Raw genomic sequence first — 11,915 nt, forward strand, 5'->3', positions numbered from 1 at the left:
GATGTGTGTGTGTGTGTGTGTGTACCAGGGCCAGTCTGCAGTATGGGATTATGTGCTTGAAGAGACTCAATTACGACAGAAAAGATCTGGAACGTCGTAGAGAGGAGAGCATGCACGACATGAAAGGTAAACACACACACAGGACATCATTGCAGCTCACCAGTGAGATCTCAATTGTCTGTAGACAGAGCGCCATAAGGTGGTGTAAGGCTGAACTGACTCAAGGTGGCTGAATCTCTATGTATGGACCAGGCTGGTCACTAGAAATAGCCTTTGATTTCGCACTGGCGCGAACTCATGATGCTCGGAGGTGAAGCGCGCTGCTCTGACCACTGCGCCACGGCAGTTCACAATGCTCTACCAAGCCAGGAGAGGACTTGATGCGGGTTGTTTTAAATTATTTTGTTTTAAGCCTTCCCCAAACCATAGCCCTAACTTTAATCCCTTGGAATTACAGTAATACCTCAACTTAATCCTTAACAGTTGTTTCTGTTTTAACCCTGTAACCACGCGTAATTAATGCGTCAGAAATAGACATTCAGCCATAATACGGCAAATTTCTAAGTGAAGGATGGTATGGACAGCTGAGCCTTTTACTACTACTGTAGCTCCACACACACACGCGCACACACACACACACACACACACACACAAACACACACACACACACACACACACACACACACACACACACACACACACACACACACACACACACACACACACACACACACACACAGAGAGCCAGATAAAACTTTGCCACCTTACGACCTTCAGCACTGCATATGAACTTGACTCAGCTGTCCTGTCACATCAGAAGCCCCCCTCCCCCCCCCCCCCCCCACACACACACACATACAGCTGTGTGGCAGCTGTGCTTATTCAGAACAAAGGGGGTTTGCCTCCGAGTGTACACTATTGAAGTGTGAATGCATTTGATATTACAGTAAATATATCTATCTGTATATGCACTGGTCTATATGTTGTGATAGTAATATACCTCTCTCTGTCTGTCTTTCACCCTCTCTCTCTGTAGATGCATTAGTGTGGACCAATGAGCAGGTGGTCCACTGGGTCCAGAGCATAGGTCTGAAGGATTACAGTAACAACCTGATGGAGAGTGGAGTCCACGGGGCTCTCATCGCTGTGGACGAGACCTTCGACTACAGCAGCCTGGCTCTCATACTGCAGATCCCCATGCAGAACACACAGGTACACACACACACACACACACACACACACACACACACACACACACACACACACACACACACACAGCCTTGGTCGAGAGACTAGTGTTACCTAGCAGTGACGTCACCTGTTGGAAAACAATTATAGATTTTAGAACCTTGTCTATTCTCTCTGTATCTATATGCTGTATATTTACATTTTAGTCATTTAGTAGATGCTCTTATCCAGAGCGACTTACAGTTAGTGAGTGTGTGTAGTGTGTGTGTGTGTGTGTGTGTGTGTGTGTGTGTGTGTGTGTGTGTGTGTGTGTGTGTGTGTGTGTGTGTGTGTGTGTGTGTGTGTGTGTGTGTGTGTGTGTGCGTGCGTGCGCTCCAGGCTCGGCAGGTTCTAGAGAGAGAGTTCAACAACGTCCTGGCCCTGGGCACCGATCGCAGACTGGAAGAGGTGAGTCACCAGGAAATACTGGACCCACAACTGTTTTTAGTTTTACCATCTTCATGGGAAATATGGATCTGTTTCTGTATTACCATTTTGCTTGCGTACAATAGTTTTTACATTACTGTTTACGCTCTCTCTCTCTTTCTCTATCTCTCTTTCTCTCTGTAGAGTGGGGATGATAAGACGTTCCGCCGCTCTCCATCGTGGCGGAAGCGTTTCAGGGCACGGGAGGGAGGGGGAGGGATGGGCATGATGGCGGGCTCCATGGAAACACTGCCCGCTGGGTTCCGTATGCCCTCCATGTCCATGCCCCCGTCCATGGCCCTGGTGCCCAAGAAACACCTGCAACCAGAAGGTGTGTGTGTGTGTGCGTGTGTGCGTGTGTTTGGAAGTGGGTACTGTATTCATAGTTGAATGAATTGCAGTCGTGTGGATGTGATGCGAGTGTGTTTGGCGATTCGCTGACAATTCAAGCACTAACAATAACAGCCACTAAATGATTTCATCTTAACGCTTGGTGTGTGTGAGGGTATTCATGCGTGTGTGTGCTGTTTTCTCTGCTTTGCCTGACTCACTGCACGCTGTCTCCTCTCTCTCCCGCTCTGCCACGCCCATTTCTGCCACGCCCTGTCTAGCTCCTCCCCCGGCTCCCCAGAGACTCGACCCCTCTGCTGTACGGACGTACTCATGCTAACTCCACTCCATTTACTAACAGGAGATAACGCTAACAGGTAAGACAACCTAGCAATGCTAACAAATGGCTATGGCCAAGAGCCTTTTTCTGACCGAGCAATGCTAATAAAAGCATTAGGGAATCCTCATGCTAATTCAACCCCAGTTACTAACAGAAGGGCTAACGCTAAGAGGTAATGTTACATTTAGGTAAGGTTCTAACCCAGTTCTAACCTATTCTAACTTGATAAGGGTGCTGCTTTAAACTACTGTAAATGACTAAATCCTACACCCTCTGCCTTTCTATCTCTCTCTCCTTCCCTCTTTCTTTCTATCTCTTTCAGTGCATTCCCATTACCTTTATGGACACATGCTTGCGGACCTTCGAGAGTAACATGCCAAATTTGGGAGAGATCTGGACTTTAAGGGACCTGTATCCAGCGTCACCTCTCACCTTCTCTCTGGGACATGTGCAATACAGAGGTGACCTCTGACCTTTTGACCTTTGAACTCTGAGCGTGCTCATTGGCCGCGCTCGCTGCTGTAAAGGAGCCTCTGCCCAGTCTCTATTCCCAGTAAACCCAGTACCCCCAGTAGCCTTGTTGTTGTGGTGTCACGCTCCCGCTCCCTGGTCTAGTCCTAATTCCTAATCTGTGGGTTCTAGTCCTAATTCCTAATCTGTGGGTTCTAGTCTAACTCTACACTAACTCCTGGCTGTTTCAATGACAAATCCCACCTACATGTTGCCCGCTCTCGGTTATGCAAGGTATTAATCATTTATTGTCTCTCTCTGTAAATAAAATGGATGACATGTTTTTTTAAATAAATATATATAAATATATATATTGGAATTATATAGGGAGAATATTATAATATCATTGCTGTATGAAACCCAATGCCCTGTATTCAGTGGTGACTGTTCTCTGTGTGTGTTGGACCTCTGTGTGTCTTATATGCTGTCAGTGTCTGAAACGCCAGTTACATGAGGGATTCACTAAGCAGGGAGGGGTGTGTTACTCTATGTGAATACTACTACTATGATTCTCAGCCACAGGTTCATGGGTCCAGATCTAAACGCTTCAGTTATCTTTCCTGCCTTTTATCCCCTCCTTTCCTTCTCTCTTTTCCTCTCTCCTTTCCTCCTTCCCCATCTCCTCTCCTCCTTCATTTTCCTCTCCTCTTGTTTCCTCCTTTCCTTCCCTTATTTGACACTATGTAGCTACCATGAGTAGAGTAGTTGATCCTGTGGATATGAGAGGGTACAGTATGAGCTGTGTGTGTAAATGAAAGCAATAGGCTCCTATATCTCGGACTTGAGGGAAACAGCATACTATGAAAGCGAAACCCCAGACTAACCTTCATGGATGGATGGTGTTGTTTTTCACTGGATGATGTCTGTATGTCTCTGGGAAATTGTCTCTACTTCGTTTCAAATCAAACTGTAAATTGCTGCTCGGCATCAGCCAAATGAAATCCTCACATGCAGGTCACCTGACAGACAGTGATGATGCCATATATGGACTGTTCCCCTGGCCCCTCCCCTTCCTGTCCAGTTGCCATGGGGATGTGAAAGTGGCCAATGATGGTGTCGACCACTAGCAAGTGTTGTGTGTGTGACCTCCTCTCCTCCAATGAGAGAGCTCTATCAGTGAACCAGTGAAATGTCGGATGGGTGTATTTTGTTTTTTATTTTACAGCCAATGTTTTAAAGGTGTCTAAAAAGTGTAATGTGCTACTGTGGCAGCTATGAGTATTGTATGTGTATTTATTCCAGGTGTGAAATGATGCTGACAAATCAAGATTTTATTATTTGGCTATTTAAAAAGTGTATTGTATTTATGACACTATAGACATAAGTAAAGCTGTTTTTTAAAAGATAAATGTTGATGTTGTGTGTTCATTTTGAGGTGATGGTTGGCATGTGTGTGTCTGTGTGTGTGTTGAGACGTTAAATGCGGCCTTGAAAATGGTCTTTAATGCACGTTTGGACAGAAATATTACTTCTTGGGACATCTACAAATAAACAACAATCTTTATTGTTAAAGTCAAAAATAAGTTAGCAAAAAAATTGAAAATAAAATATAAAAACCACTGTAGAAAAACTGAACGTATTTAAATCACTAGCATTCATTACCAGTTTAAATTAAGCAGAAATCATTGGTCAAAACTGCCATGGTACATATTGGCCCCACAAATAATAAACTCGTGTCTTTAAGCATAACACACACAAACAGAATGCAAGATCGGGGAAAGATTTAGAAAAGAAGGAAACATGGATTTCTCTGCATTAAGTCAGGACAAAAAAACTGCTTTCTCATTGCTCCTTCCAAGTGGCACTTAGGACCTGAGTCCTTACTTGAGATCCACACAGGTAACTGGATCTTTGTCCTAAATCATGCATTGATTGATTTTAGCGGGATCTCAGGTTAGGATCTGACCTGACCGGTAACCTACTGGGAGGGAGGTGTGGACCACAGGGTTTGGTAGTTAGGGAATAAGGTCTCAAGCCTGGAAGAGGTGTGTCCAGCTCACAAGACCTGACCAGGAGAAACCCCCTGGCCCATGTTGGTGTGTATTGTGGTGTGTGAGTGAGTGGTGTTGTGTGTTGGTGCTGTGTGGGGTGTTGTGTGTTGGTGTATGGTGCTGTGTGTTGGTGCTGTGTGGGGTGTTGTGTGTTGGTGTATGGTGCTGTGTGGTGGTGATGTGTGGGGTGCTGTGTGTTGGTGTATGGTGCTGTGTGTTGGTGCTGTGGGGTGCTGTGTGTTGGTGTATGGTGCTGTGTGTTGGTGCTGTGGGGTGTTGTGTGTTGGTGTATGGTGCTGTGTGGGGTGTTGTGTGTTGGTGTATGGTGCTGTGTGTTGGTGCTGTGTGGGGTGTTGTGTGTTGGTGTATGGTGCTGTGTGTTGGTGCTGTCTGGGGTGTTGTGTGTTGGTGTATGGTGCTGTGTGTTGGTGCTGTGTGGGGTGCTGTGTGTTGGTGTATGGTGCTGTGTGTTGGTGCTGTGTGGGGTGCTGTGTGTTGGTGTATGGTGCTGTGTGTTGGTGCTGTGTGGGGTGTTGTGTGTTGGTGTATGGTGCTGTGTGTTGGTGCTGTGTGGGGTGCTGTGTGTTGGTGTATGGTGCTGTGTGTTGGTGCTGTGTGGGGTGCTGTGTGTTGGTGTATGGTGCTGTGTGTTGGTGCTGTGTGGGGTGCTGTGTGTTGGTGTATGGTGCTGTGTGTTGGTGCTGTGTGGGGTGCTGTGTGTTGGTGTATGGTGCTGTGTGTTGGTGCTGTGTGGGGTGCTGTGTGTTGGTGTATGGTGCTGTGTGGGGTGCTGTGTGTTGGTGTATGGTGCTGTGTGTTGGTGCTGTGTGGGGTGTTGTGTGTTGGTGTATGGTGCTGTGTGTTGGTGCTGTGTGGGGTGTTGTGTGTTGGTGTATGGTGCTGTGTGTTGGTGCTGTGTGGGGTGCTGTGTGTTGGTGTATGGTGCTGTGTGTTGGTGCTGTGTGGGGTGCTGTGTGTTGGTGTATGGTGCTGTGTGGGGTGCTGTGTGTTGGTGTATGGTGCTGTGTGTTGGTGCTGTGTGGGGTGTTGTGTGTTGGTGTATGGTGCTGTGTGTTGGTGCTGTGTGGGGTGTTGTGTGTTGGTGTATGGTGCTGTGTGGTGTCCTAGGACTAATTGGACCTGACTGGGACAGGCCCTGCTCTTCCTTCCTCCCTTCTTTGAAGCAGTCACTGATCTTACATGATTGGATAGGTGCAGGGTAGGTTCCACTGCATAGATTTCACCTATCCATTTATATCAGATCAGGGGAAAGAGGAAAGAAGGGTGGATTTGTATTGGAAGTAGAAGTATCGGAACAGGGCCCTGTTAACAGCACACGTAAGGCAGCTGCTCTGGGTTCATTTGGGAATGTCCACAGGTACAGGGTAGGCCACCAGAGCCCCCTCTACTGCTGTGATGCTGTCCACCATAGACGTCAGAGAGCATAGGTTAGTCTGCTCTGGAGAGTCTGCACTTAGGAGGTCTAGAGGGAGACAGGAGAGAGGCTGTCAAAACTAACACTTCCAACAAGTTCTGGGTGCAATTCTCAAATGTAATACAGTGTGTGTTTGTTTGGGTGTGGATGTGTGTGTGTTTAAAGGTGGCAGGTAGCCTAGCGTTTAAGAGCATTGGGCCAGTAACCGAAAGGTCGCTGGTTCGAATCCCGAGAAAACTAGGTGAAAAATCTGTCGATGTGCCCTTAAGCAAGGCACTTAACCCTAATTGCTCCTGTAAGTCGCTCTGGATAAGAGCATCTGCTAAATGACGTAAATATGTTTACCCTCATTGCTGTAGCTATGGGTGCAGTGGTCTGAGGTGTTGCTCCACTCTGGGCTGCTACAGCAGGTGCTGCCTGATCCCCGCTCGCTCGACGACGACACCTGTTACCATGGAGACACACAGCGCCCCGAGCTATGACACGTTACGCCACACCCCACACAGACATCAACAGTGACACACACACCATCTCATTCACAACTATGCACACACTACACTACTCACAATGACAAACAACTATTGATAATCTCTCTGTTGTAGCTTGCCTGTCTAGACAGCTCTTTTTCAATGACTCATCAAACACACACACACTATGCACACTACAACTGCACTTTCACAATGAGTTTGTACATCAACTGTTGTACTACTGTGTCATAAATCATCCATTACAACTGTTTCTAAAAGCTGGTAGATTAAGATGAAACTAAATCAAGATTAGGTGAGCACTCAGTGAGTGTTGTGTTTGTAGGACTATTGAGGAATAAGAAGAATGTATGAGGCGTCTCTTAAAACCAAAGCCATAGCAGCACTCCCAAGGGAATTTACACACCGCGGTCAAATGTTTGAATATCCCTCTAAGTGATGTTCTGTCTGTGTTGTTGATGGATGGTTTGATAAGGGTTCTGTCCGCAATACTTGTCTAGGACAACTGTCAATGAATGCAAGACTTCTGTTCTGGAGCTGCTCTGTTGAAACCTATTCCACGAGAGATGAACCCCATATATCAGAGTCTATAGACCCCATATAGAGCTACGCTCCTACCAGACTTCTACTAGTACACACACAACTAAACAGCCTGCTCTGTACACCTCACACACCCAACCACCAATCACCTTACCTAAAACACTGCCAATACCTGTAGGCCTACATGTACTAAAATGTGATGATTTCTAATACATTTTAGGCGATTATCTCCGTCTGTATGATTCCCATCCCTGGCTCTAATTATCTCTGGTCCCTCTCCCTTCACTCCTCCTTCCCTTCATCCCTCTCCAGTCTGCCTCTCCCTCTTTCACTCCTCTCTCATCCGCTGTCATTTCCCGCTCTCCCTTTATTCACCTCTTTTTTCTTATTTTGCCTTTTCCTCTTGCTCTTCCACATCTATCTCTGACCTCTGACCTCTCCTGTCCTCATCTATCTCTGACCTCTCCTGTCCTCCTCTATCTCTGACCTCTCCTGTCCTCATCTATCTCTGACCTCTCCTGTCCTCATCTATCTCTGACATCTCCTGATCTATCTCTGACCTCTCCTGTCCTCATCTATCTCTGACCTCTCCTGTCCTCATCTATCTCTGACCTCTCCTGTTCTGTCCTCATCTATCTCTGACCTCTCCTGTCCTCATCAACCTCTGACCTCTCCTGTCCTCATCTATCTCTGACCTCTCATGTCCTCATCAACCTCTGACCTCTCCTGTCCTCATCAACCTCTGACGTCTCCTGTTCTGTCCTCATCTATCTCTGACCTCTCCTGTCCTCATCTATCTCTGACCTCTCCTGTCCTCATCTATCTCTGACCTCTCCTGTCCTCATCTATCTCTGACCTCTCCTGTCCTCATCTATCTCTGACCTCACCTGTCCTCATCTATCTCTGTTCACCTCCCTCCATCCCTCTCTCCTTGCTTCTATCTGTCTCCATCCTTCTCTTTCTCCCAGTCCTCTGCTCACTCTAGGCTGGCGTGGTTCCTCCATCTCTCACTCTGTCCTCCCTCCCTCCGTCCCTCCCTCCCTCCATCCCCCCCTCCGTCCCTGTCTCCTACTCACCCTGGGTTGGGCTGATCTGGTGTGGTAGTGTAGGCCCTGTGCTCCCTGGTCGTTCTCCTGCTGGTTGAGGGAGGAGACAAGTGTCTGCAGCCTCTCAATGTACTGGATGGCGCTCCTCAGGATCTCCACCTTGGGCAGCCTCTGGTTGGGGTTCATCAAGGTGCTCCTCTTCAAGGCCTCGAACGCCTCGTTCACCTTCTTTAGCCTCCTCTTCTCCCGCATTGTGGCCGCTTTCCGCCGGTCCATGGTGACCGTCTTGCGTTTGCTAAGCTTGCAGGCCCAGGGCAGGCACTGGCTGGGGCAGTGGGGCTCAGAGTGGGGGGAGAGACCGGAGGGGGATGTCTTCCCTCCACCCACAGCGACACCCTCAGACAGACCACCACACAGCCCCATCATGGAGCCCCCACGCTCCTGGTAGCCCCCCTGGTCGTACCCGCCCGGCAGGCGGGACTGGTAGAAGCTGTCCCCCGCCTCGTAGAAGCGCTGGTCTGGGAAGAAGTAGGGGTTGGTCTCGAAAAGCTCCATACTAGTCGACACTGATGTTTAGGGGACGAAGACTCCGGTTTGGTTCCTCTGGGCTCTGCCGTGTGTGTTCTGTAGGGGTGTTAGGTCCGTGTGTGTTGGAGGGAATGTCTGAGTGAGCCTCTCCAACTCCTGGCCTGGGTTAGTGAAGAGAGGAAGATGTGTGGAGAACAACTGGTGTGGAGAAGCAACTGCAGGGTGGCATTTAAACCCTCTGCCTGCTGCAGGATCACAGGGTTAAATTTAGCACGAGCCGAGAGAAACCTGACACAACGTTTAGCTGTTGCTGCACATCTAAACTTCACATCTCTGTTGGGCCCTGCTCTCCAGGTCTTTAGTCCCATGTGTGTGTGTGTGTTTTTGTGTGTGCAAGGGTGGCTATGTCTATGTGCTTACTCGCGTGTGCATGTGTGCAGGGTAAGCGTCACCCCATGGCATAGTAGAGGATGGAATATGATCTGGTTGCCGTGGAAATGTATCAGATTATCTCAGATCTGACTAGGGAATCAAAGATGGCTGCCTTAATTAACTAATCCCATCCTCACGTCCCCCTCCATGACACCATGCCTGAAGTCCCAAACCATACAGTCTACACACAGCTGTCACCTCCAGTCTTAAGTCACCATACTTGATGACAGAAAGTACCACAGTAGCTTTTGTCAAAGTTATAGATTGAGGGCCTCCCGAGTGGCGCAGCGGTCTAAGGCACTGCAGTGCTAGAGGCGTCACTACAGACCCGGGTTTGATCCCAGGCTGTGTCGCAGCTGGCCGCGACCGGGTGACCAATGAGGCAACGCACAATTGGCCCAGTGTCATCCGGGTTAGGGGAAGGTTTGGCCGGGCGGGATGTCCTTGTTCTATCACGCTCTAGCGACTCCTGTGGCGGGCCGGGCGCATGCATGCTGACACGGTCACCAGGTGTACAGTGTTTCCTCCAACACATTGGTGTGGCTGGATTCTGGGTTAAGCGAGCAGTGAGTCTGTACGGGAGTTGCAGCGATGGGACTAGACTGTAACTACCAATTGGATATCACAAAAAAAGGGGTAAAAAATAAGTTATTGAAGGAAAAGGTATTTTGATTTTGACTGATGTTTTATCACTATGAAGTTCATGGGGACAAATAATCTGATTCAGATTTAGAGTTTCATCTCGATATGTTTTCCATATCTGATTTGGAGTCCTCATTGTTTGGCTTTGAGCCCAAGAGAATGGATGTAGCACCATAGAATAGAATGAATAGAACGGGCTTGGAATTTCTAACCCTGGCAATTTGACTGGTAAACTCATGGGTACACTCACAATGGCTGCCTGGTATTGTGATGCAATAATTTCCATGGTAACGTAGAATGTTCATTCAAATTATGTTAACTGATGTGGCTCATGCAATGTAATGTATTTTGTGTCATGTCAGTTGAGTTGAATCAACAAATCACAGTACATATTGATGGGTACAGTTCCTGCTTTTACTTCTTGCTTTTACTTCCTGCTTTGCTCCTATCGGTTCACTTGCAATGGCCGCCAGTCCACCCATTACGCCATCAGTGACTTGAATGGGGATGCCCGTTCTATTCATTCTATTTCTATGGTAGACACATAACTGGACACCTCTTACCCGGAGTGACTGTGGGCCTATTTTCCACTGTCTGGTACAGTCTCTACAGGCTAGAGTTGACATTGCCTGGTATGTCTTAGCAGTGAAAGTCACATCCGTTAAGAAGGCCTTGGTTGTCCTGACCCTGTACATAATGTTAGCCTAGCCGCCGGGCGCTAATCCCTTAGGATGTGTCTCACCTCGTAGCTCACAGGCTAATTCTGACAGGCTTCCGCTCGGACGCATCATCAACCACACAGGCTTATCTACTGGTCCTGACACCGCAGCAGTCGTCCAGGCAACCTGGCATGGGGACGTTTCCATACTTTTAGCTGGGCATGGAACCTGTCTGTCACAGTCCTGTCTGTCCCTCTCATAGCCCTGTCTGTCTCTCTCATAGTCCTGTCTGTCTCTCTGTAAGTCCCTCTCATAGCCCTGTCTGTCTTTCTCATAGTCCTGTCTGTCTCTCTCACAGTCCTGTCTGTCTCTCTGTCTGTCCCTCTCAAAGCCCTAGCCGGTGGTCAATAAGGTTTTGTGGTGGAATGAGGCACCTGTCTGATTTTTTCATAGATCACTGACATACTGTCATGTTTGGCCCAATGCCTGCAGACTGGGTTGTTGGGTGGGGCAGAGCTGTGTTGGGTAGTGATCAGGGCAATGGACTGGGTAGTGGTGGGTAGTGGTCTGGGGCAAGCCTGGGTAGTGGTCTGAGGCAAGTTTGGGTAGTGGTCTGGGGCAGAGCTAGGCTAGGTAGTGGTCTGGGGCAAGGCTGGGTAGTGGTCTGGGGCTAGGCTGGGTAGTGGTGGGTAGTGGTCTGGGGCAAGGCTGGGTAGTGGTCTGGGACAGGGCTAGGCTGGGTAGTGGTGGGTAGTGGTCTGGGGCAAGGCTGGGTAGTGGTGGGTAGTGGTCTGGGGCAAGGCTGGGTAGTGGTCTGGGGCAGGGCTAGGCTGGGTAGTGGTCCGGGGCAAGGCTGGGTAGTGGTCTGGGGAAAGGCTGGGTAGTGGTCTGGGGCAGGGCTAGGCTGGGTAGTGGTCCGGGGCAAGGCTGGGTAGTGGTCTGGGGAAAGGCTGGGTAGTGGTCTGGGGCAGGGCTAGGCTGGGTAGTGGTCCGGGGCAAGGCTGGGTAGTGGTCTGGGGCAAGGCTGGGTAGTGGTCTGGGGCTAGGCTGGGTAGTGGTGGGTAGTGGTCTGGGGCAAGGCTGGGTAGTGGTCTGGGACAGGGCTAGGCTGGGTAGTGGTGGGTAGTGGTCTGGGGCAGGGCTAGGCTGGGTAGTGGTGGGTAGTGGTCTGGGGCAAGGCTGGGTAGTGGTCTGGGACAGGGCTAGGCTGGGTAGTGGTGGGTAGTGGTCTGGGACAGGGCTAGGCTGGGTAGTGGTGGGTAGTGGTCTGGGGCAAGGCTGGGTAGTGGTCTGGGACAGGGCTAGGCTGGGTAGTGGTGGGTAG

General features: G+C 49.1%; 2 protein-coding genes across 2 annotated transcripts in view; one reads left to right on the forward strand and one right to left on the reverse strand.

The window, feature by feature from the left end:
* Positions 1-2,695, forward strand: part of LOC311137905 (liprin-alpha-4-like) — a gene marked incomplete at both ends in the record, with an annotated part of 85,212 nt that extends 82,517 nt beyond the window's left edge. The window contains 5 exons of the mRNA XM_084172512.1: positions 29-126; positions 1,037-1,212; positions 1,567-1,635; positions 1,798-1,984; positions 2,646-2,695. Of these exons, the coding sequence (XP_084028638.1) occupies positions 29-126; positions 1,037-1,212; positions 1,567-1,635; positions 1,798-1,984; positions 2,646-2,695 (580 nt within the window). The remainder of the gene's footprint in view (positions 1-28; positions 127-1,036; positions 1,213-1,566; positions 1,636-1,797; positions 1,985-2,645) is intronic.
* Positions 2,696-6,182: 3,487 nt separating this feature from the next.
* Positions 6,183-8,885, reverse strand: LOC311137932 (myogenin-like; the record flags this gene model as incomplete). Its single annotated transcript, XM_084172552.1, has 3 exons — positions 6,183-6,307; positions 6,605-6,704; positions 8,361-8,885. The coding sequence occupies 3 exons, from the start codon at positions 8,883-8,885 to the stop codon at positions 6,183-6,185; spliced, it is 750 nt and encodes a 249-aa protein (XP_084028678.1).
* Positions 8,886-11,915: the final 3,030 nt, after the last annotated feature.

This window comes from Coregonus lavaretus, assembly GCF_964263955.1.
Source record: "Coregonus lavaretus genome assembly, chromosome: 12".
NCBI lineage: Eukaryota > Metazoa > Chordata > Actinopteri > Salmoniformes > Salmonidae > Coregonus > Coregonus lavaretus.